This window comes from Pelodiscus sinensis, chromosome 20 (genome assembly GCF_052426305.1).
Source record: "Pelodiscus sinensis isolate ZL-2025 chromosome 20, ASM5242630v1, whole genome shotgun sequence".
In the NCBI taxonomy this organism is placed as follows: Eukaryota; Metazoa; Chordata; order Testudines; family Trionychidae; genus Pelodiscus; species Pelodiscus sinensis.
Genome location: NC_143071.1, coordinates 8,140,724 through 8,167,714, shown reverse-complemented (window position 1 = coordinate 8,167,714; position 26,991 = coordinate 8,140,724). Strand labels below are relative to the sequence as shown.

The following is a 26,991-nucleotide window of genomic DNA, read 5'->3' as shown; positions in this document are numbered from 1 at the left end:
GCTAAAACAGCCCTTGAGAATGTTAGTTATGAATAAATATTGGCAATATAGTCTTCCATTGATATATCCATTTATTATACATTCCAGGTATGCTTATGCCATAGGTTGGCATATACCAATAGCTTAAAACTAACTTCTGGGCTTCACAGAGAACCTACTATGAAAATCACTGACTCCTTCCTTTACTTACGTTTTTAATGAAAAAAATTATCTAGTGGATCAGTCAAACATAACTTTTCTGCACATTCAGCATAAAAATAGTTTTAGACATGTAGCTTGATTGGGACACTTTATTATGCTTAATAGTCCTGAAATCAAACTGAAAGGCTGACTTCAGAAAATACCTTTGCATGTGTGCTCTGCAGATGATAACAAACTCTGCTATTCAAGCTTTAATAACTAGAGGGAAGCTAAGAAACTTCAAAAGGTTGTGTGATAAATGTTTTTGACAATGCGTCAGCTGAACATGAGGCAGAATTTTGGTAAATCCTCTCATTCTGAGTGGTTTAAATTGGAAGTTTTGAACTTTTTCTTCATAAGTGTATGCTAAGGATGTCATGGTATCTTTGGGTTTAAAGGATCCGTTTTATCTCGAATATACAAAATACCATGTATTTTTCCCTACATCCCTCAAAGTGAAAGCAGAAAAGAAATTAAGTAGTTGATTTTCCTTTAAGTGACCTCTGACCTCTAAACTCTCCCACGTGCTCTTGACCATGATCCTAATGCAACTTGGGAAACACCTAAAGTATGCAACTAAGATATTCCTGTAGAAATATTGCAGTGACTAAAGTTTCATAGTTGACAAGCATTCAGAATATCTTCATCATGACAACTGTAAAGCATTCTTGTAATAGACAAAAGTGTGTTTTCACATGATAATACCACTATTGGTTGGTTTTTTTGTGAGTCACTGAGAAGGACATGCAAAAGCCAGTTTATTATTGCTCTTTGAATCTCCCTGTCATTCCCCACCACAGCCAACTCAGAAAGATCTTGTGATTTATGATGCTGTTTCATTTGAGTTCATACCTTTCCAGGATGTATTTTACCTTATTTCAACCCGTACAGTCCAAATTAATTCCCACGAGGGTGAAATGTTTTAAGGTCCCATGCTTAAACACATGCCAAACTTTAAGTATACCAGTGGTCCTGTTGACTTTGCTGGGACTGCTTGCATACCTAGAATTAGATTCGTGCCTAAATATTTTGCTAAAACAGGGCCTAAAAGTTGTGCCAGCAAAACCAAAAAGTTTCCAGAACACGCTGAAAATACACAAGCCCCTAACAAAAACAACACTATGATACATGTGAGTTTGCATCATTAAAAGCAAAATGTTGAAAATCTTGATTGAAAGAGTACTCTGGAAGAGACACTTTAGATTCTTAGATGAAATTTGATGGATGGACCAAAGTATACAGTGTTTTGTTAATACATCCCTTCTCCTACTTTCTGTGACTTGTATATAAGTCTTGAAACTTAAAGACAGAGCGGTCTTAGATCCGATGGTATTCAAGAAAATGTTGAGTAAAATGCTCTCTCTTCCATGATTAGTTTGGTGACCTAGGGCAAAGTGTTCACTGCTTTTACAGACACACAAGCTTCTTCTTGGACTCCAGTGCTCTTGTATGTTTTCCTGCACGCTAGTGGTATGATCAAATGGAGCGGAGGAAATGTGCATTACACAATTGCAACTCCTGCTGGCAAATTTAAGAAGCAGTACTGGAAAGCTCAGAAAAGAGCCCTAGCCTAATTTTAAAAAATATTCAAGAGTCACAACTAGGACTAGATTTCCAAGAGGTTTCAGCTCTAAGCACATCAGCAAAGTGGCCAGATTTTCACATTTCCTCAGAATCTAGCCATTGTTTTCAGTGGGAGGTGCTGAATCCAGAGCTCCTTTGAAAATCTTATTCATGAGCAAAAACAACTTGTTTTTCCTGGTGGTAGCAGAAAAGGAGGAAAATATGTTGGAATTCTTTTAGAAATATGTAACACCATGGGGAGCATATTTTTGAAAAAGATATATTATAAGTTAACACTAATGTTTTCATTCTCTGATGTGATTCATGTATGCTCATTAAGAAGCAGTATTAGTCGTTTGCACAAGAGATTAGATATGAGGATTTCTGGAGTCTATTCATGGCTCTGCTCCTGTCTTGCAGGATTTGGAAAAGTCAGTTCTTCCCTGTGCCTCAGTTTCTCCATCTGTAATGGGCAGGGCTTGACAAACGTCAGCAAAACCTACTTGCCAGCCTCGCACTGCGCATACGCAAAACCCGCATTGCGCATGCACACGCCACCAGTGAACAAGACGACCAGCTGAAATCTACTCGCCATGGACGAGTAGATTCAGTGATTTGTGGAGCCCTGGTAATGGGCATATAACCCTTATCTAACTTACATTGGCAATGAAGCTTAATTGCAAATAAAAGACTGAGAGGCCTATGGAAGGAAGATGTTATATAAATATAAAATTTTGTTTCGGGTGTTTTAATTTGTATCCCTGGTGTACAGTAAGCCATCAGAGCTATCTATATAGATATAATTGTGGTTTTGATTTTATTTATAGATAGTGGCTCTGATTTTTAAAGGTACTTAGGTGTTCCTGTGGTTGTGTGTTGCAACACCTAAGTGATATCAGTGTCTAGATCTCATTTTCAAAAGAGATTTTGATTTTTACATCAATTAGGCATTGCTATGCTGAGCACCCTGAAGCCTAAATATTTTTTTAAATCTGAACCTATAAGAATAACTTGAGTGATTAAATCCACAAACTCTTTTCAGAACAGAATAATAATACTTTTTTTCAGTTGCAGTAATGTTGACCACTGGATACGGACAGTGGGGAGGGGCTTTGTTTATGAAAACAAAGCTATTGTTTTCACACAGACCACAAAAATTTTGCCTTTCATATTGAATCAGTAGCCTAATGAGTAGTGTAACAACATCAAAGCAGGATTTCTTGGATATGGGGTATGTTGCAACAATAGCTAAAAAGTTCCCACCAGAAAGGAATTTTGCCATAAGTGAACAGCATGCATATGTATTAGGTTAAACCCATAAGATTTCCTTTCCTTTACACCAAAAACTAGAGTGAAATTGAGCACAGGGGTTTTGATATGATCATGCACTAAAATACAGAACAATAGGGGAAAACACCAGTCCTAATTCTTCGGTGATGTAAATGGGCGAAACTCCATTGAAATCAATGTAGCTCAGTCTGTTTTGTACAAGCAGGAAATTTGGCCCAAATCTCAATTCTTGTCCCTTTAAAAAAATACTATTTTTGTGACCCAAAGAGCACAACAGTGACCTCTGTAATGACATTTCCCCAAGTTTTATTTTAATAATAATAAGCTCAGTCACCTTTAATGTAATATGACCCACAGAATCACAAATTATATTTAATCAGGGAATATTTTAACAAAGACTACAATTACTGAAAAGGAGAGATGTGGCAGAAGCTTAGTTGAAGCATACCTGAGATTATGTTTGATAATAAACTTGACCTATTTTTCAACAAGGAGCTGCTGTTGCCTCTAAAAATAGAGAGACCACCCAACATAGAAGATGAATTCTTGCTGTGTGTCTGATCTTTACTGTCCCTGACCTGCCACTCCATGTACAGATGACAGGACTCAGAGTTGGCTCATTGCTCTTTTGTCCCAATTTCAGATAGTCTGCAAGTACACTTGTTCGGGAACAAAATGCCATGTGGTTTGTTTTCATGTTTGTATGCATTCTGCTCAAGCTTCCAGAGAGAGGCTTTTTTTTCACCTGCTGGTAGAGAGAAAATTATTTTAATCTGAATTAAAGAGATATGTAAAAGGAGATCTGTACACCAGAATTATTGTTGGCACAGATTTTGAGGATGTAAAGTTACTGAGATGGGCATTGTCACTGAAATAATTAAGACAATAATGAGTAATTACAGTAGCTTTTATTACTGCTTCTTTCATTAACTAATTATGTTAATTGGGTAATATATGAAGCCCTTTGAAGATGAAAAGTACTAACTGTTATTACTCCTATTTTTAGTATTACTCTACACTAATCATAAGAACTGAAGTCTGTTCTCCTCTTGATGTGTATGCATAGTTGCTATTACAGCCAATAAGAGTTAAGCATGTGTATCAAAAAAGGGAATATTCCCCTTCCAGGCTTAATCTGATCTTGATGAACAATGACTTTCGAGTTTAACATCCTGCACTTCAAGCTAAGAATACTTTCAGGTCTTGCATGAAGAATGTTTTAAAAGACTTCACCTTCCCTACAAGCTTCTCTTCTTATTTATTCAACTAATTATATTGAAGAGGAGGAACAATGACCTATATTCTCTATGGCCAATTTTGTACCACTGTAATCAGTGGAAGTTTTGCCTTTAGTTGGAGCAGGAACAAGACCTGTGTGCTCAGTAACTTACATAATGGAGGGAATGATTTTCTCTGAAGGTTTCTTAAGAAAATACAATAGTTTTGCAGCAGTTATATCCCAAATACTTCACATTATGTGAAAATAGGTTTTGGTTTCTGCCCATTCAGTTCTTCAAACCACTATGTTTCTATGCATGAAATTTTCTCTCTCTCTCACCGTTTCCTACAGTTAAAGTAGAAGCAGAATATTTTTTCATGTATTAAAAATGAAAAAAATCCTTCTTGTATTACGATTGTATGCTTGTTCGTTTGATCCTTCCAGGTCTTCCTACCCCCAACTAGACCTCATAACTAATGCCTCACTGTATGTTTCTGTCTGAAAAGTGATTTTCTAGAACTGGCATCATGCTGTTCCATATTTATGGCTATATATGATTTACAAGTTTACAAAAAAATAAATTTTATCACTGTAGCAACCTCTAATTTAAAAGTCAAGCTTGATTTTTCTGGTCTCACAGGTCACCCATCAGTATAAAATATTTTGTTGGCCGAGTGTTGCATTTGTGGAATTCTGTTTTCTCCAAACTCTGTTCTCAGTTACTAAGAGCAGAATTGGTCTTCCAAATGAAAATTTAGTTAAAAGTTTTGTTAGTGACATACAAACCACACAGCGTAATCCAGCTCAGAGTTGTGCTGGCTCTGCCGTGATAACAGGGATTCAAGAAGGGCTATCCGAGCTATAATAGTCTGTTCACATATTCCATCTGCTTATATCCCCATCATATCTGAGTTAGGGAGTGAAAGGTTAACTGGTTAACCAGTAAGCATCACCCACCAATGGAGGCTGGAACAGCTCCTTGCCCGCTGCGGGAAGGGGGCTGCTCTAGCTCCGCAGCAGGCTCAGATGCATTGCAGGTAGGGGCTGCTCCCGCCACCTAGAGAAGCCCTTGTGGTGAGGAGGGCTGCTCCAGCTCAGCCATGGCAGGTGGGGGAGCAGCACTCCAGCCCAGCTGGGCTAGAGTGGTCTCCTTGCCCACTTCCCCTTTAATCATTTAACCAGTTAAACATCAGGTTTAACCAGTTAAGCAATTAAACGGGATTTTACATCCCTAATCTGAGTGTGTCACAAGTACTAGTGAAAGCAGAATCAGTATCTCCATTTTACAGCTGGAGGAGAACTGAGCTACAGAGATATTGAGTGACTTGCCTGGTGTAATAAAGGAAGCCTGTGGCACAGCCAGGAATATTAAACCCAGAACTTCTGAGTCCTAGTTTAGCGCCATAGCCACAAAACCGTCACTCTCTCTTCCAACAGGCACATGATTATCGATTTAATGTGTTCTTTGAATCTTATGAACAGTTCATTAAACTCAAAAATATTTGCAATATAACCTATTTAAAGGTTTTTTTCACCCATTTTTATCAATAAATCTAATGAATGTGCCTTTTTCCACAGCTGTAGTTCACCCACATTGTTGCAGTAGAGCTTGTTATCTCATTTACATTTTTAAGTGCTTTTCAAAGTGTAGGATATCTGGGCTGGAAAGCAAAACATTTCATTTCTTTGTTCTCAGGCCAACATAAAGCACTTCCAAGGTCAGGTATGGTGTAGACTTTCAACAGCAAACATGTTTACATGGCATTTCAAAGCCAGTTTAACTGAAAAAAATACTGTCTTTACAACAGTGATGTAAGCCAACTCAGAAAAGCTGAGATGGGGATTAATTTTGTACCTTGAACAATTTAACTGATTAACAAACTGTTAATGCATGTCCACAGTCCACATTGACAGTCCGTGGCAGGATACTGTGGGGTGGAGTCACACCCCCAAGTTTGCAGCAAACATTGGGTGTCTAGACAAATCCTAATTTGTTATGCTTTTGTTTTCCATGTGGAAAAAATGGAAACTGCCTTTGTGATTCAAAACATAAAGCTGGATTTTTTTGTTTGTTTGTTTTTTGTTAAACAACTATCCTGTGTTGTCCGTCCCAGCAGTCATTAAACATGGGCATTGCCATTCCATGGGTAGAACTTTGAGTTATAAAGATTAGCATAAAAGCTTCTAATTCCATAAAACACATGCCTAGTTGTGTTACTGAATAATTGGGGTGAGTACAATAGAGCTTGGGGGGGGGGGTTAATAATGACTTTTGTACCCTAATCCTTGGTTTAATTTTCCAAAAAAGTGGCTGTATAATGCTCCCAGGATAAGCTCTTTCATGCATTTTTTTACTTCACTTAAAACCCATCTGAAGAAGTGGGGTTTACCCACAAAAGCTCATGATACTATATATATTTTTGGTAGTCTCTAAGGTGCCCAGGACTACTTGTTGTTTTTAAAGTTACAGACTAACACGGCTATCCCTCTGAGACTTTCATACATTTAAAGTGCATCCTCCCTGAGGAGAGGTAGATTGAAAAGCCTGGTGATTGGATTCATAGCTAAACTCAGCTGCACACTCAGTAAAACCTTGAATAAGGTTCTTCCCTCTGCCTCCCCTCCTCCATTTTTTAACTTCCTTCTGACTCAGTTGAGCTGGCTTCAGAATTCAATACAAAGTTGGCAACATTGAATACAGACATTGCATCCAACATTGCATCTTGTTAAATATGAGGTTTTAGACATCCAAAGGAATTCTGAGTGTAATTATTAAATGTCAGAGGAAGAAGGACATTACTCACTTTTGAATAACTGGGAGCTGCATATTTTTGAGTATATATTTTAACAAATATCCCTTGGCAGTTATCAAACCTAACATTTCGTATTTTACAACGAGATAATCAGAAGGTGATACTGCTTCAAGCTCTAGCATCAATAGTCTGTGGAGTATTTTGAAGTGTTTGTGTCTGAAGAATCTTGTTAACTACAGTCCAAGAGTAATGTTGTTGGAGACATCTCCCTTCGGCATAGAAAAGTAGAGACTAGATATAAAAGCCTCCTTGTCTATGCTGTTGGAAGTGCCCTTTTCATTGACCCTCTGTGCAGCTTTACACTCAGTTTTCTTTTGGGATATCCATCTAGGTTCTTAGTCTGAAGGAATGACAGTTTTGCACAGGGGAAGTTATCGGTAATTCTTATTCTCTGGAGACATTGGCATGCAGGGATCTCACTCTTCAGACCCCATAATTTTTTCTTTTTTGGATAGGCTTTGATCAAATGCTGGTTGTCTTAATTTAGTTTTTTCATCTGGATGCTTCATTTCCCATGCAACCAGGGGAACTAACTGAGTCATTCAGAGGACAGCCTTGATACACAGCAATGGCTGCTGTGAAGTAACCAGTATTGAACTTGGCCTGCACTCTACCTTACTCAAAAACCTTAAATGCTAGATGAATTCACCATACTCTCACAAAAGAGCAAAATGTCTCCCCGCTATCTCGGCACCCAAGCATGTTAAGGACTGACAGATAATGGGATATAATAGATAATAGGAATGGTCAGTAAACTCAGACAATATATTCCACATTGGATAAGTGTTTGATGGTAATTATATCTATAATAGAACAGAATTTGTGACATTTTAAGAAACAAAAGTATGATCGTTAAACCTACACATCCTCAGATTGTCATGTACTTTTCATTTTATATCCTCTGCAGTATAGATTTGTGGGCATTTAAAAATAATAATAAAAAAGCCAAAAGGGGGGAATTGATGGATGAGAAAGGCACTTTACAAGTTCTTTTCTTTAGTGCCAAGTTGTGATGTGTTTGCTGTCAGTGTGGTCTTGGTGGGTGTATTTACTTACTCCAAACTTTCTTAGTGGGCTCCCATGGAAAGATTTTTTTTCCCCCTCAAAGACTGAAATACAATAAAACAACGCATACACATGCGCGTTCTTTTTACACCACAGTAACCAAGCAAATGAATGAAATTTCCCATTTAGAGGAAGGCTAGCAGCTCTGAAGGAAATAAATGTGTTGTTTGTGGCATGCACACAGGTCAGTATCCCTTTCAGTGTACAAAGAATTCCCTAACTCTCTTTTTCATCACAACATGCTAGAGGGATTGTATTAGTTGCTCAGTTGAAAATGGTGGTAGAAGGTGGATCGTGGCACATAGGAGCTCAGGCTACAAATACAAATATGGCTATTGAGCATTTCTGATTTCAGTTAAAAAAGGGCAACTAATTTCTCTATGGGCTCAATCCCATTAAAATCAGTAACGAGCTATCACTGAATTCATGACCTGTCTTGGTTGATTTTCTAGTACATGAAAAAAACCCATTCTTTTTTCAGAAAATTCATGTCATACTATGACATAATTGGGGAGGGTTAAATTGCACGTTATAGCTCTCTTTTTAAAGTGCCATTTCGGAAATACACATCACATGAATCATTAATGCTAATTTATTGTACTCCAAGACCTGTTGAGTGCAGAAGATTGGCTGCAAAGACTGATTTTCTAGCAGAAATGATAGTGTAAAAGCCACTGGGTAGGCTTGAAGATCATTCCTGGGTCTGGTTAAACTTTTTGGCATCAGAATATGTAATGGCCTTACAGCTTTAATACTTTAAAGTTGACACCTGGCATCACTTCAAAACAATGTGCAAGATCTATCATAGGTAGTCCTCTTATCTTATCTGAATAGCAATTTTATCCTGTAAATGATTTGAGACTACAGTATTGCAGTGCTGTGGAAAAAAGATAGAGCTTTCTTCTGTTAAATCTTTGTACTGCAAGTATCTTTAATTATTCTGATTTATTTATGGGTATTCCACATTTAGTAGCATGTGATACCATATGACATCCTCTCCAAAATGCATTAAGGGAACAAAAGTTTGCTGATCAGACAGAGTAGCATGTCCATGCTATTCAGATTTTTAAGTCATTACAATAACATTTACTATATATCATCAGATCTAAATTTCTGTTTTCAGAGACAGTGCTGGCTCTGCTATATACTTTTCAGTTGATACACTAGCTGTGTATCCAGTTCCCAGATATAACCCTAAATGCTTCTCTTCTGCTACCACCATCACTTCTATGATGGAGTCTCTCTAACATAAGCCTTGTGCACCTTGCTTCAGGCGAGCACTTGAGATGTCAATGCACAGGTACAAACAGGTGCCTATAATTAAACTTTAGTAATTAAATATTCAGTGTGCACTGAAACATTTAATGGTAACATTAAAATAAACTCTTTGTTAATTGTTCAGTTGTTGGAATTATCATATTTAGATTGTAATATTCTTGGGACAGGAACTATCTACAACTTTGGCATGTTGGCCTAAAATTGGGTTCTGAGGTGACAGAGCAATACAAACAAATAACAAACTAAATAACTTAATGTGCCTCATCTGATGTGTGATGGTTTCAGAGTGAGGCAAAGGTCAGTTAAATTAGCACTCTTTCAAAACTGTATAATTGATTATTGAATGTGTATTTCTCATTGTTTATATGTGCTAGGTGCTAGCAAGTAAAGCTTTGTCTCCAAGAGCTTACTGTTTAAATAATTTCAGAGGGGTAGCTGAGTTACTCTATAACAGGAAAATCTTAAAAAACAACAAATAGTTCAGTAGCACTTTAAAAACTATTAGGACTGCTCTATATAGATCCTGTAGGTGTTTGTCTCTGTCTGTGGGATTGGAACAAATCTGGTTGTATCTTAGGGATTGGCTGTATACAATAGATTGAAAAATGTGTCTGGGATGGAAGCTAGAGGCATGAAGGTAAGTGTAGCGATCGGTAGGTTTCCGGTATAGGATGATGGAAATTTGTCCATCATTTAATTGTAATGTAGTGTCAAGGAAGTGGATTTTTCATGTAGACTGATCCAGGCAGAAGTTGATGGTTGGGTGGAAGCTGTTGAAATCCTTGTGAAATTCTTCAAAGGTCTTTTTCCCATGAGTCCATATGATGAAGATGTCATTGAGGTAGCGTAAGTAAGGTAAGGTGTTAAGGTGCTATTTGTTGTTTTGCAAGTTTTTCCTGTTTAAATAATGTTGAGTCTATTTCCATCGCAGATGCAAGACATGGTTCTTGAGAGAGCAGATTTTTGTTTTCCTTAAGTCAAAGTATTGGTGCACCCACCATTCAATCATTACAAACAAAACACAGGTTGTACAAATAAAAAAGTCAGTGGAACTTAATAAAAAATTAGCAACACCTATAAATTGGCTAAGATGAGAGGGCTCAGTTCTACCACCCTGACTCCTATAGTGGTAATCCTGTTGTAAACAGTAGAACTACCTGTATAGTAGGGTGCTAAGTGAGAGTCAGAGTGGCAGAATGGAGCTCATAGTGTAGCTATCTTTATATTGTTGAAAAACTAAGATTGAAGAGCATATAATACCTGTGATTTTTGGCTACCAACTGAAATACAATTACAGGGTTTTTTTCCCCTTCCATCTTCTAATTTTGAATGGATGTTTTGTATTGATTTATATTGTTTCAGGCTTTACAAGATGAAATGGAAAATTATTGCAATCAGGTACGGTCAGCAGAAAAAAAGCTGCATCATAAGGAGTTGGAGACACAAGAACAGGTAAACATCACTATCCACTAGATTGCTTTCCTTGAGCAAAGACCAAATCACATATTATTCTACTGTATTTTCAGCTACCTTTCTTTTTTGTTTTTAATTCATAAAAGAGAATTAAACTGTCTGAACCCCAGGGGCAAATGCTTATCCAATGCTCTCTGTTTCAAGATGGCACTTCGACTATTTTAGCTGTTAAATTATGCTTTTTAGGCAACAATATTGTTTTTAATGGATGTTTTTGGTATTACTATAACCTGGTATTTCATGGCTTCTGTTAAGAGAGCTATAATTTGACAACACTTGGGATAAAAATAATGTGTATTGCAAATCTTATGCATTCATTGTGTTGGAGTATTGTACATAAATGGTTCCATATGATTAACCCTGCTAAGATTATGCTGGACGTAGTAACTGAAATCAGAGATTCATAATATTCATTTTTCCTCAGTCTGCTCCATAGTAAAGCTCAGTATTTGTAATGTACAGATTGGGAAAATGAATATAATATCATTATCAGAACTGTTTCATAAAATTATCACTGAAATGCAAAGTAATGTGCCTGCATTGAACCATGTTGTAAATTGGAAATACACAAGAAAATACAGCAGCAATAGAGATTGCACAAATCCATATACTGACCTGATGTAAGGAGAGATGAGTTTGTAGAATCACCCTTTGTGTCTATTTCTTTCTCTGTACTGACTTGTAAACACTTGTGCAGTGTTTCAGATTCTGATTTGGTGCCAAAGCACCCATGGCTCTTTCTTTCTGTTCTCATATCTGTATTTCCTAGTATAGTAACTTTTAGGGATAATCATCATCAGGGTATCTCAAAACAGTCTCAGTGTTATCAGGTATTATTGTCAGGTTTACAAAAGGGGAACTGGCACATAGCGACACAGATATATGGCGATTTTACTAAAGTGGTACAGTTAGAGTGGAAGAGTCTGGAACAGAACTCAGCTTTCTTAAGTCCTAGTTTCCTCTCCAACTCTTAAATAGTGTTTTTGTGTATCTCCTCTAGTTGTCTCAAAGTGTTTGCCTAGTCTCCTACCCTAATCTCCTTTTTCCTTCAAGTATTGTTTAACTCATTTTTAACATATTTATATCTTAATAGTTGCAGTTTCTGGTAGTACATTCTACATATATCCCTCCTGAGATAAAAGTTTCTTAGGAACTTCCTTTATATCCATTCCTTTCATTGTTTCAGTTTGTACCTTTCTGACGGATTTTATTATATTAACCTTCAGTATTTATCTTCTACTTTACACTTCAGTAATATCCACTCTTAAATTCCATTCCTTTTCAAATTCTTTTATGTCTTGCCTCTAAAAAAGTTCCCCAAAATTGTACTTGTTCTTCTAGACATCAGGTAATGTTCAGAAATGTCCTAAGTGATGTAGGATTCTAACTCCCATTTTCAGACCTGATGCAGGAGCTTAAATCTCATTGATTTGTGTACCGTCAAGTCCAGAGACTTTTTTTTGCAGTGCATTAATAAATTAGCCCTGGAAGGTACTGATTCTTAGCCCTGGCAAGTTAATCAACAATTGAGACTTTGTTGAATGAGCTAAATCTTGCAAGGTGGCACATCTTACAAGGTTTTTAGTTTTTTCTTTTAATTTAGTCTCTCTCTCTCTCTCTCTCTCTCTCTCTCTCTCTCTCTCTCTCTCTCTCTCTCTCTCTTCAGAAACCCAATGGTAAAATGGCTATCCTGATATATTTTTCATTGTTATTCCTTGGTCAGATGACCTATGAACATGTTTGGAGAAGGGGCAATAACAGCAGATTGCCTTGGATCAGCCACTTAGGCGGTTGAGATATTTAAGGCGTTTACATGTAACTTTCTTCCTACACTTACCATATATTGTCTCAATACTATATTGCATAAAGGATTGAAATTTGCCTTGGCACTATTACAAAGGGCAGTTTTCTGCGCTTTTACATGTCTCCTTTTAAAAATAATAATAGGAGGAGGAAGAGGTTTAAACTGCTTCTGTTTTTCATTAAGAGGAAAAATCCTGTGTTTTGCTTCTATAACAACAACAAACAAATGAATAAAACACGAAAAAATATTTTTGTGCTTTTAATTAAAAACAAAAAGCTGGTTCTTGTTATGGCTTGTTGGGTGGCATTAGTGCTCCATATTTGTCTTATTTCAGTAGGGACATCCTTATAACTCTGCAGTCCCCAGAAATGATTGGCAAATTCTCTGAGCTTAACCCTTTCTTCCATATAAAGAATTAACCTGTTCCTTATTAGATTGGTCAAGAGAGGTATTTATACACACATTCCACATGCAAAAAGCTATAAAAAGATTATTAAGGTTTCAAAGCACAAGGGCAACTAGAACTGAATGCAGGCAGTTGAGGGTAAGCTATTGGTTTGTATAAAGTGCTACAATATTTTTCCATATTGCGATCTATACTACTTTTTGTGCATCTAACAGTTTGTTTGCGTATTGAATGGAGGTTGTCGAGCAATATCTTTGTCTTTTTCCTAAGTAGTTACATTTAATGTAGAACTCAACAACATGGCTAAATATTTCAGTTTATTCTTTCCAGTGTACATTACCAGTTCCCCCATTGGAACCTTATCCCAGAAACCATTTCAGAGTATTGCTCCCTGTTTACTTTTTTCATTCTGGGAGGACTCCCAAAGATTTTAAATTTTGGAGTGGAAGGACATTGAGTGAAGTTTGTGGAGGAAGATAAAATTAAAAACATCCCCTTATGCTGACAACTACATGAGAACTGTAGTACAGCTCCCACTGTTCAGCACTGAAGATGTTTAAACCATAGCAATAATTCTCAAGGCTAAAAGCATCAGTCATGGCACAAAGGGTGCCTTAAAGGAGAGAGTTGCTTTTCAGACAGAAAATCAATTATGTACAATTCATGAATATTATTGAGGAAGTGAGGGTGAATACCAGTACAGATTTCCAATCCTTTAATTTCCATTTTCTCAAATTGATTAAAATAAAGGCAGAGGGAAATTAGCTTAGTTAGGATTGTGTTGGAGATATTTAGAGTGAAATCTGTTTAAAAAAACAAAGGTGCTTTATTTTATTCCAAAGTGCAAATGGAAACAGGAATGATAATTGAAAGCTGTGATTCAATATCATTTATTTATTTTTTATGTTTAAGGTTTATTATTCTGACTCACTTAGTTTTATGACTGCTGGATGTTTACCACATTCAGTTGCCCTGCTATGACTAAGATATGTGTTCACATACAATGCTTTTATGAAGCATTCTGAAATTTTGGTTCGTCAAGTGGTTGCAGGCATGTATTCCACTCAGCTGTGTGCATGCCCAATGCACCAAACTTAGCAGTAACCCTCGGGGGTGGGTTGATGCACACACACTTTGGTCCCATAGTCCTCCCCCTAGCTATTTAAGGGCAATATTCTGACCCATCTCAGTCCTTTCTCACTGCCCATGACTAGAGTTATAGCTTATTTTGTGTGGTATTTTACCTCATGCTTCTCTCTCTGTCTTTCTGGAATTTTCTTGTGTACAGTTAATAGTTTCATGGTACTCTCAATTTTTATTAGTAGAAATCAATTATGTTATGAGGTTATCCTGGTATGAGGCCATCGTCACAGTTTAAACATTTTCCATTGGCTTTCCTCAGTAATGATTCTCAGAGGGGGTGTTTGTTGTGCCTGGCAAAAGGGCAGATCCTACTCCTGCTCACTCTCTCCTCCCTCTCTCCTTTTCAGCTGGCAGGGGCAGAGGGTTGGGATACAGGCTCTGGTGTTGGGCTAAGGGATTTGGAGTGTGAGAGGGGCTCTGAGCTAGGGCATGGAGTTGAGGTGTAGGAGGGGGTTCAGGGTACAGCCTCTGTAAGGGAGTTTGAGTCTGCATATGTTCAGGTGGTGAGGGAATTACACCTGAAGCAGCACGTGAGTTGAGTCACTTCTCTTAATGTTCATTGCAAAGGAACTAAAGGGAGCCCTTCAGTAGCCAGTGGGAGACTATGGAGGCCAGAGATGATGAGCACTGTTGCTCTGGATACTGTTGTGAAGCAAAGATCTCCAAGTTTGGCGAACTGAGTGCATACACACCTGAGTGGAATGCACACATGCGCCCATATCTCTGAGAACAATGGACACAGTACAGCCAGGGAACTTAGAACGTAAGAACGGCCATATTGGGTCAGACCAAAGGTCCATCTAGCCCAGTATCCTGTCTTCTGATAGCAGTCAATGCCAGATGCCCCAGAGGGAATAAACGGAAACAGTCATCAAGTGATCCCTTAGTGTCATCCATTTCCAGCCTCTGACAAACAGAGGCTAGGGATGCCATTCCTACCCATTTTGGCTAATATGTATTGAACGTTCTAACCTCCATGAATTTATCTAGTTCTTTCTTGAACCCTGATAAAGTCCTGATCTTCCCAACCTCCTCTGGCAAGGAGTTCCACAGGTTGTCTGTATGCTGTGCTTCTTCTATTACATACCGTAGAATAACTTGTAACTTTTGCCACCCCTTGTTCTTGATAGAATTTTGAACAAGGCTAGTAGTTGCTCAATCTGCAGATCCATGGAGCTGTGAGCAGAGAGTCATAGCATCCAAGCAAGATGCATTGTAAGCATTTATTTGTCCAGTAAATTGCTTGTCCATAGCAGTCCTTAGTGACAATGAAGGCCAGAAGATTTAAATATTTTTGTTGCATGTATTTATTAATTTAATCTTTTATCATCCAGATTTCTTCTCATGCAGAAATTCCCACAGAATTTGCATATCCTCTTTCGAAAATAGAATGTAGTTTAGACGTACCCTGAGGCATAGGAAAACGGACCTGGAGATGGAATTTGAAAGAAGATGGTAAACTGGTGGTGTTGAAAGATAAAAGAAACTTGTTGCACATGGCAAAAGTTGCAGGGGAGGAGGCCATTGCTGAAAAGGAAAAGGTGAAGCTGATGGTATATACAGTATGGGGAGCTTGATAATCAAGTATTGACTCAGGTAAAAAGTACAATCCTCCAGAAAGGTGTGAGGTTGTGTACACTCAGTGGCAGTGAGTTTGGAATGAAGTGAACAGCTGGAAAGGGGAACAGAAGAACGGCCAGACTGGGTCTGATCAGCTGTCCATCTAGTCCAGTATCTTGTCTGCCATCAGTGGCCAATACCAGATGGCCCACAGGGAGAGAACACAACAGGTAATCATCATGTGATCCCTCTCCTGTCTAGACAAACAGAGGCTACGGATGCCATTCCTACCCATCCTTGCTAATAGCAATTGATGGAACTAACCTCCATGAATCTCTGTAGCTCTTTTTTTTTTAACCCAGTTAAAGTTCTAGTCTTCACAGCATCCTCTGGCAAGGAGTTCCACAGGTTGACTGTGTGCTGAGTAAAGAAAAACTTCCTTTTGTTTGTTTTAAACCTGCTGCCTATTAATTTCGTTTGGTGACCCCTAGTTCTTGTATTGTGGGAATAAATAAATAACATTTCCACACAAGTCATGATTTTATAGACCTCTATCATATCCCCCCCTTAGTCTCTTCTTCTAAACTGAAAAGTCCAAGTCTTTTTAATCTCTCTTCATTTGGGACCCATTCCAAGCCCCCAGTAATTTTTGTTGCCTTTTTCTGAACCTTTTCTAATACCAATATATCTTTTATGAGATAAGGTGACCACTTATGTACACGGTATTCAAGATGTGGACATACCATGGATTTATATAGAGGCAATAAGATATTTTCTCTTTTATTCTCTATCCTTTTTTAAATTATTCCTAACATTCTGTTTGCTTTTTTGACTGCCCCTGCACTCTGAGCTGATGTTTTCAGGGAACTGTCCACAGTGACTCCAAGATCTCTCTCTTGAGTAGTTGTAGCTAAATTAGTCCCTGTATCATATGTATAGTTGGGATTATTTTTTTCAATGTGCATTATTTTACATTTATCAACATTAAATTTCATTTACCATTTTATTGCCCAATCACTTGTTTGATGAGATCTCTTTGAAGCTCTTCTGCTTTGGTCTTAACTATCTTGAGCAGTTTGGTATCATCTGCACATTTTGCCACCTCAGTGTTTACCCCTTTCTCTAGACCATTTATAAATAAGTTGAATAGGCTCAGTCCCAGGACAGATCCAGGGAGACCTCATTAGTTACCTCTCCCCACTCTGAAAACTTACCATTTATTCCTACCCTTTGTTTCCTCTCTCTTAACCAGTTATCAAGACCTGAAAGGACCTTCCCTCTTATCCCGTGACAACTTACTTTACTTAAGAGCCTTTGGTGAGGGACCTTGTCAGAGACTTTCTGGAAATCTAAGTATACTGCATCCACTGGATCCCCCTTGTCCACATGTTTGTTCACCCCCTCAAAGAACTCTAGCAGATTAGCAAGGCATGATTTCCTTTTACAGAAACCATGTTGACTTTCCCCCAATAAATTATGTTCATCTATGTGTCTGACAATTTTATTCTTTACTATAATTTCAGATAATTTGCCAGTATTGACTTTAGACTTACTGGTCTATTATTGCCAGGATCACTTCTAGAGCCCTTTTTAAATATTGGCATCACATTAGCTATCTTCCAATCATTACATATTGTCAGTATTTGAAAGGAGACAAAATTTTTACCAGCAGTAACAACAATCATGCTCATATTTAAGAAATTCATGCAGTATTTGAAAATGTCAGTTATTTTCATCTTGCCTATTAAATAATGATGAGTCAAAGAGAGACTTTTCCTTTTGTGTGTACAGCAAGTTATTTTATATTATTTAGGGGATTGCTTGCATAGAAATAAATGAGGGAGCTGTGTTCTTTCCAAGAAAGCAGATTAGAAATTCCACAGTAAGGCAAGTAGTCAAATGAGGGGCAGCAAGGAGGAAAATGGTATTTCCAGCAGAAATTATCTTAGTTTCAGAAGAAAGAGAAGTGAGTAGAAACAATTCTGAGCCTACCTGATAATTAAAAGAGGATAGGAAACCAGAGATATATGGCAGGCTAGTAAGATTCTCTCTTTTCCTTCCAGGAGGTGGGGCTGCCTGGATGGAGTTTAACACTACAGATTTGTATTTCTGGTGTTTGGTAAGGGCCAGTATTGATAAGATATTAGCTTTAGGCTGGTCTTCAATATTATTACATTTTTGCTTTCATACACTCTGTTTCCTCTTTAATCAGTATTGTGTGTGAGAAATACAAGTAAAGTATAGCTGTGTTTATCTTCTCTACTAACGATGGAATTTGAGCAGAAAGGTTGAAAAGCTTGGGGTCTCTATGAACCAGAGTCTTACCAATGGTGATGCTTTGAAGAACAGGTGATACGTTTGATTGTTAAAAATCTTGGTTTTTAAAGGAAAGGAAATTGGTATAATAGAATTTCTGATTATGTCTACAAAGGCCTGGCCAGAAAGAAATATAGAGCCTAATCCTGCATGTTGCTGAACACCCTCAGCTCCAGCTGACATCAGTGAGGCCTGAGGGCACTCAGTGCTTTGCAAACTCAGCCCCTTAAACTATTAAATCATTTCACCCTGGCAGGATTATACAGCAGGTAACATAAGATGGAAAGTAGAGCTGTAATGCATGATCACATTCTAGTGCTAGGGTCAGAGAACCTTATTCAAACAATCAAACTGCATTTCAGATATAATTATCTTGGTAATCTTTTAGAAAATCTGTGTCGTTAATAAACCCAGGACTGATTAGTGTGTGCTTGTAGGGTTGGCCCAGTGGCACAGGTTGGTCGCCCGAGTGCTGAAGATGAGCTAGTTTAGATTTCTGACTGTCCGCACCCCTGATTGGCATGTGTTAGAAGCACTGTTGAAGCCTCCCGCAAACACATAAAAGGGACTTCTAGCCAGTTTATAGAACAGCATGGATGTGTGCTGGAGGGAACAGTCCTCTGCCAGCAGGATTGCATCTGTAATGAGAGTCTTTTTGGATGAGGGGCAATGTTCCCTTTACTTATTTTCCATCCATGTGCAGAATAAATGTGTGCACTGGGGCATCTGCAGATGTACACCACTAGCAGCAACACATGCTGCCAGCTGTGGGTGCTCTGCCAGTAAGCTGGGTGGCATTTGAATCTCTTGGGCAGCCGCCTAAGCGCACAGCTTACAGGGGACACTGATGAGGGGTTAAGGAATTGGGGCTCATCAGCATTCCCATAGAGACAATGGAGGCCCCCCTCCAGAGAGGTGGGGGAATGGAAGGATTTTGCTAACCACAGCATTTCTTGTTATTCTCTGGTGTTGACAGTGAAAGCTTTTATTCAGATCCAGCCATGTAATCTCAAGAATGCTGTTTTTGCCATATGCAGCCCGCTGGTTTTTAAAGTTTTGCCTGGCTTGTCTTCCTTTGCAGTTATGAATTATATAGACCTTTGGTGCTTAACTACAAACAGAGGATTTTCTAGGTGGGGGATCTGGGGTAAGAAAAGAAAGATATTGAGATCCAAGCCACTGAAGTAATAAGGTCTCTTGGATGCAGGTTGAAAGAAACTGATTTAGAGCAGAAAGCTTAGATTGTACATTGAGCAGCATAGCATAACTGGCGCTCCCTAAAGGTTAGTAAAAGAGCAAGGTAAAAGATGCTTTGGACTCTCAAATGGTTTACTAGCTAAAGAGAGGAAAACAAAAAGGTTGGGTATGCCACCACCTTATGCGTTATTGAAATTGTGAAAGCAGGATTTGTAGCTGAATTTATTTTACCATCATAGAACAACACGGTGCATATTTGACAAAAGAACTTGAATGGCTGAGCGTGCTGTTACTATTCTCGGTCGAACTGAATTCATGCAAGTTTTAACACTTACTAGTAATGAAAATGTAAGAAGAGTGTAGTTGGATGGAATAGTTGTATTTCTTTAAATCAGCAGAAACAACATTTCAGCATGCATGTCACCATGAGGGTAGCAGCTCCAACCTCCTATTCCTGAAATAGGGGAGTACGTGAAGCAAATAGGACAGGATGTTTCTATTCTGGCGCATTGTGGAAACACAGCCAGAATGATCAGGTCTGACTCTTGGTCATAAAGAGCTTTGGGTAGCCCGGAATTTGGCATTCTCTAGCCCATGCCCAAGATAAGCAATTTGGGCCATCTGCCATAGACCCCAGATTCTGTTAAGATTTTTTTTGGAGATGGAGAATACCTGAAACATTAACAAAATTAGGCAGCTAGATAATTTGGGTTCCTTTGATTATAGACAGGTGGCCAGCTTCCCCAAGACCAATTTAGACTCTTAGCAGCTACACGGCACAGTAGCTTTATTTCCTCGGAGCTTGTTCCTTGCAGGAGTAGAGGATCAGTTACTGAAGCCAGGGAGGAGGTGAACAACCTCTGATCAATTGTGTCTTGTATCCAGGATTTTGCAAATTGGGGCTGCACTGTAATAATACTTAAATAAATATTAAGAGCTAAATTTAGCCTGTATGTGGGAAGTCACATTGGGTAGAAGAGGAGTTGCTAGGTGTGGAGTAAGAGAAAGGGCTTAGTTTTGGATAATTCACATACAGAGCCAAAGAAACTTTCTAACTTATGTGAGATTTGTCTTGACTAATTATGGCAAGATTTCATTTTATGCCACACTGTTCAGTGTTTCCTATATTTTATATCAGGGTGGTGAACCTGGGCCAAGTATGACAGAGTTAGTTAAGACCTAGTCTAAACTGACAGAGACACAATATGTAGGAAATGAGGGTGGCAGCTTAGAAAGGAACACTGGAGTGGACTGGAGAGGAAAAAGGGAAGACACTATTCAGCGCACAAACAGCTTCCTATATTCCCTTACATTTTTGCCACAGGAAAAACTGTCATGGCTGCTAGGTGTCAAAAAGATCCCATCTGGGAATATTATGAAGAAATTCATTTCTTGGGTAAAAAAGGAAAATGGGTCACATGTAAGCAGAGCATAAAGAAGAAGAAGGACTTAGCTGCAAGAACAAAACATCATAAGGAAAACTACTTATTGGGAGAAAATGATGTAGCTATGTCTAAAGAACAAGGAGGAGCAACTTTGCAATGTATCATTCTTCAAGACTCTCTCTCTGTCCCTTTTAGTACAAGTGTGATTTATCAAATAAATTCCCAAGCTATTTATTATGTCGGATGCTGCTAGAAAAAAAGTTTAGCTTTGTTAATCTTTATGGCTTATTTAAATAGTTGACTAGATTTAGAATCTATCTCCCCAAGTATATAGTACAGAAAGCTGCAGAAAAGAGAAATCTAGTGTTGCCAGTTGCTACTAAGTGACATTTTCTTATTTTAAGCATAGTCAGTCTTAGCTTTTTTGGTAATTTGGAATCAGATCTGCGTCAAAATTACAGAGGTAGTGGAAAAGATGAAAGCTAGTTCTAGAAGTTTGAGGACACCACATATTTAGAGGTCTGAGGACTTGTCTATTAGAGTTAATAAAATTTGAAAATTTAACAAAAAGTTTAAGGTCAGCTGGCAACTCAGAAGACTGCTTGATTGCAAATGTGAAACATTTATGTAACATTTAAGATTTAGTTTCATAAAATATAAGTGCTATTGTGTTTGTGTCTGATTTAGTTCTTACCATTCTTAATGTACTACTGCTGCATCTGCAGCTTTACACAGGTAATGAGTATTATGTACTGTTTCCTAAATTGATAAATATCAAATTATCTAAAATAATTACAACAAAGTATACCCTCTTAGATTGTCAGATGCTGTACTGAACTGGAAATGAACATGCTTTAGTGATCAGATTTGCACTATTGTCTGAAGAAACATGTGAAGAAGTATCAGTGGGAAACATGATTTGAATCAATGCTTTTTCTGGTGATTTAAATTGTGATTTAAATTGACTTGATTATAATATAAAGCAGGGTGGATTTATTTAAACGTGTGTGGATATTTCAGCTCCTATTGTTCTAAACTTGTGTTGCCAAAGGTTATTTTATCTGTGGGGGCAAATACAGCTTTTAATTGCTTCTGTTGACAACAAAGATAATTAATTAATGGTAGAATTTCAAACTGCATATGCCATGAACATTACTTGAGTAAACAAAAAAAAAAATTCACAGAAATAATAGCATAAGTGTATCTGAATTATTTTTTTTTAAATACAAATCTTTACACCTCCTTCTCACATGCACACGCATACACACACAGTGCAAGCAAGATTCTCTGTCACGGCTAAATACTTTTATTCCTTTATATTTGCATGACCATATAGATTAAAACCTATGAAACTTATATTACCTATGAAACCTTTATATTTGCATGACCATATAGATTAAAACCTATGAAACTTATATTACCTATGAAACTTATATTAAAACCTATGAAACTTTTCCTCGGGGTTGCTGGATTAAATCAACTCATCAAAATGAACAAGAAAAAAAAAGCAAACTTAGCACAATACCAAATAAAATAGAACTATCCCATCCAATGGACTAAATCCCTCATGAGTAATGAAGAATTGGAATTTAAACATTTCTTAAGGGTACAGAGAGGCAGAGTGTCGGTGGGTCCTAGGTAGACATCTCAAATCAATAAAAGTGCAGATAAATCATTAGGGCCAAAAAACTAAAACAAATAAACAACACACTTTTGGCATTGTTTTACTCAGTCTAAAATAAATCCTAAAAAGAGCCCTTTTCACATCAAAATTAGTATACCATCCCCAGCTCTATATTGTGTGTTGTTATAAAGAAGTAATTTAGAGTTTCACCATGCGCTATTTAAATCTCTTGAGTCAGTAATTTGTTAATAACTTCAGCCAACAACTATTAGCATGTTGTTTAGCACAGTGTGACAGGAAACAGCTGGGATCTTATTTTCATCCCATTGTGCAGTTATTAAAGAATATAGCTGAAAGCAATATACTGTCAACACACTATCTTAGCAGATGAATTTATAGGGAGACCCCCTTAACCATGAAATTTTCATTACACATATTTGAAATAAAACTTATTTGACTTCCAAAATTGCACAGGAAGAATACATATTCTGGGGCCTGATCCTCCTTTCTTTACACAGCTAAAACTCCCATTGACTAAATCAGTGGTCCCCAACGTGGTGCCCGCGGGAGCCATGGTGCCCGCCGGGGCATTTATGTGCGCCCACCGAAACATCTGGGCTGGCCCTGCCCCTGGCGCGCGGCACACGTATGGTGCCAGCCCCAGGGGTGTGGCGCATGGGCAACCCCTGCCCCGGGTGCGCGGCACATGCACGGTGCTGGCCCCGGGCACAGGGCAGCCCCGACCCTAGGCGTGCGGCGCATGCATGGCCCCACCCCTGGAAGCACAGCGTGTGAGTGGCCCCATCCCCAGACGCCCAGCGCGTGAGCGGCCCTGCTCCCGGACACCCAGCAGCCACGAAAAGCTGGGGACCACTGGACTAAATGGTTAGTTTGGCTGAATGGACAATGCTGGTTCCAGCCCTTTGTGATGCCAGCAATCATATAAGGTAAAATTTACTCAGTTGTGGGCCCCGTTAATGCAGCACCCGTTACCATATATCCATGGAGTGGCAATGCAGATGGAAATGCATGCCATGGATAACCTCACCTGCATGTGGATCTAGTGACCCAGAATTTTCACATTAATGACATGGAGGTTCTGCAGCCACTATTCCCATAGGCTGAAAGGACAGAAGGACAGCACTACAATTCCATAACCTATTTGCAGAGTGAGTGCCATGGGATTCTTTTTGCAGCCCCAATTTTACAAGCTTTGTGTATGCCAGAGGTTGAATGTCACTGTTATTGTATTATCATGATATGTGAGGTCAGAAAAGCTATCCAGCACGATCTGCCTACTTTTATGGTTTTTGTTTTTGTACTTCTAAAAATACAAACATTTCGAAGTTCTAGCTGTCTGGTTTTTCTCCTCTCTCTTCAAGAACATGTATAATACATGTTTAATTAATACAAATATGCATGATCTGCTGCATCCGGGACTCCACCCTAAATAGACTCTTGGCTCAAAGGATATTTATCCTGGCAAAGCACATATACCTCATAATGTTTAAAGCGTTCACAGAAATAATAGCATAAGTGTATCTGAATTTTTTTTTTTTAAATACAAATCTTTACACCTCCTTCTCACACGCACACGCATACACACATAGTGCAAGCAAGATTCTCTGTCATGGCTAAATACTTTTATTCCTTTATATTTGCATGACCATATAGATTACATGTAGCTACAAGGAAAGCTCTAATAGTCTTATGTACATTAGAGTTTGGGGGGGGTCTCTTCTCTTGTTGATGTATGAGAAGCATTTATGCACAGAATTCTCCTAATCTGCCTTAAGAACTATCTATAGTATTTCCTTCTATTGCTAGTTGTATTATGTATAATATGTATTTGACAAAACTTAGTTTTTCCACACACAAAAAAATAATAATAATAAAGAAAATTGGTGCCTTAAGTGAGCCTTAATGTATTTCTAGTTGTAAAGTGTTTGAGTGTTCATTCTTTGCAGATAAGCTAGAAATCAAAACTCATGTCAGTTTCAAATAAAGTAAAATCTGAATATTTTGATTTGTGGTCCTGATGGCAAAATTTCGTGGCAGACTTAAAGCATTTTATTGCTAAAACATGAGTAGCACGAAGTGTGTTGGGTCATGAATGCACAGTAAGGAAGTTTCTATTTAAAGTCTGCAAGTGAACTTCCTTTTATCATTGGTGAAGTAAACCCCTAAATCCAGCAAAAAGCGCTTGTGGGCATGCTAAATTTTAAGTAACTAGCTAGTCCCATCAAAATCAGTGGAATTACTCACATGTTGATAATTAAGCATAAACATAAGGCACTGATTCAGATAGGTAATTAAGGTTGTGAGTAGTCTTGTTGAATTAAGTGGGACTGATCACATGCTCAAGGACCAAGCTGAATCAGAGGCCATGTCTAGACTGCCGCGTCTATAGTCTTAGTGTTTTGCTGTGTCAGGGTGTTATTAAAAACAATACTGGGAAAATATAAAGCCTAATCCCTATTCCCTGTTGATATGTTGATATAATACCACTTAATGGTGATGTTATTAAATAAAGGTGGCTGATTAACAAGTCCTTGTGAATCAGAAATAATCAATTTCATGCACATATATTCTAAATTGTAACATCTCTACAACAATTATATACATCTTTAAATGTCTACCACCCTGTAATAAAATGTATCATTTATTTTTAGTTTGCAAATGTTGTATACATGGTGTTGTGCTGTTATATTTTACTTTGGAGTGCAATAATGACATCAGTAAAAAGTCCTTCCATTGACTTCAATAGGCATTGAATCCATCCCAGACTGGTGATCATTTATCTAAACAAAAATCAATTAATGGTTCTCTATCTAGTTAGAATCGTGACATAACTTTCTAGTGATATTTTTTAAGCATATACAGGGATGAGCTGCTAGGTGATAATATTTCCTTGATATATACCCTTGATCTGTGTAAGGAGATCACACATTGGTTTTTTTTGAAGATGCTCAAAGAGTCATTCTAAGTCCAAACATTTTAGAAATCTCTTTGAGCATTTGAATCTCCAACAAGGTCTTGAATTCATTGCAGCCAAAAGAGAAAGGTCAAGCAGAAAGCACAAGCATATGGAGATTGCTATAGTGTCAGATAATGTGCCTAGAAATTACTGTAAAAGACAGCAGTCATTTTAAGTGGCAGGTTTTGATCCTGTTGAAGTTAATACTTTTGGGGCTTAGTTAGAAAAATAGTAGATCAACAGTTTTGACTCTGTTACAGTGAATTTGACTGAAAAATGAGCTGTGAAGAGGGCAAAGAATGTCCTGCAAATTTTCCATGTAATAATAAGGAAGATAAGATCCTCAAAATATCTAGTTGACAAGCCATTAAACTATTCTGACTGCATTACTTAACTGGAGGTCATTAATACCCTGGAATTAAGTCCATGAAATGCCAAGCTGTAAATAATACATAGTTACGTCCATGAACACACAATGTTCCTCCTTACAAAACTTCTAAACTTCAAAGTGTTTTTAAAAAATCCTTCTGAGCACAGAGTTACTTTATCTCACATAATAGGAATAACACACAAGCACTGTCTGTGGGCCTGAGCTAACTCCCACTGAAGTCAACAAGAAGGTTCCCATTGACTTCTGGGACTGTTACTTCAGTCCCTCTGCCCAGTCCCCAGCCTTGTTTTCATTAAAGCTTCTCGTGGATGGATTAGTGGGAGATAGCTACATGGCCCTTCTTTTGTCCTCTCACACCTTGTCCTAAGAGAGCTCTTACCAAGTCTCCTTTTCCCGCCAATTTTCAACTTGCTCCTTTTCCATCTACCCTCTCTTTCCTTTTTGTTTTCTTTTCTCTTTATTCTTTTTTGTTCTTTTATGTGTTTTGGGGAACCCTAACCCTCTGCATGCTCCCCCACCCTCTCATACAGCAGAGCCCCAGCCCTGTTCTCCCACTCACCAGAATTCTGCATGGCCCTAGGTGCCATGCAAGGCTGGTGCCATGCAAGGCTGAGCTGAGTAATGAGAACTACAGCTGATTGCAGAAAGGGTAGCAGGAGAAGGAGCATGACCAACAGAGTTGCCTACCACTTTACCTACAAAGGCAGCAGCATGATGTTGGTTAGATGGATCTGTGTTCTTACAGCTTTCTTCATCCATACTTATCCTCTACGTCCTCACCTGCCCCAGCCTTCTCCTCCCTTGCTCCCCTCCTGCCCCCAAATTGATCTTGTTCTGGCCTCCAAATAGGGAAATACTGCTCTAAGAAGCAGCTGGCTGTGAAGATTTTCTCCTGTCCTTAAATTGGTTATCTGTCATTTAAATCTTTATTCCATTTCAGGTGACATACATAAGACAAGAATATGAATCAAAACTCAAAGGTCTGATGCCCACATCTTTGAGACAGGAACTCGAAGACACCATTGCATCTTTAAAATCTCAGGTACAATGTCAGCACATAGTTGTCTCCAATTCTACAGTTTAAATAGCATTCATCTCTTTTATAAAGTGATAGAAATGTAGCCGTGTTAGTCTGGTGTAGCTGAAACAAAATACAGGACTATGTAGCACTTTAAAGACTAACAAGATGGTTTATTAGATGATGAGCTTTCGTGGGCCAGACCCACTTCCTTAGATCAAATAGTGGAAGACTATTTGATCTGAGGATGTGGGTCTGGCCCACGAAAGCTCATCATCTAATAAACCAT

At 38.2% G+C, this 26,991-nt stretch overlaps 1 protein-coding gene across 8 annotated transcripts in view; it reads left to right on the top strand.

The window, feature by feature from the left end:
* The window catches only part of CEP112 (centrosomal protein 112), a 359,448-nt gene that overhangs the window by 321,698 nt on the left and 10,759 nt on the right, over positions 1-26,991 (top strand). For 6 of the 8 annotated variants that reach the window (XM_075903958.2, XM_075903952.2, XM_075903954.2 and 3 more), the window contains 2 exons: positions 10,771-10,860; positions 26,625-26,726. In XM_075903958.2, coding sequence (XP_075760073.2) covers positions 10,771-10,860; positions 26,625-26,726 — 192 coding nt within the window. The other 2 variants (XM_075903955.2, XM_075903956.2) reach the window with 2 other exon arrangements.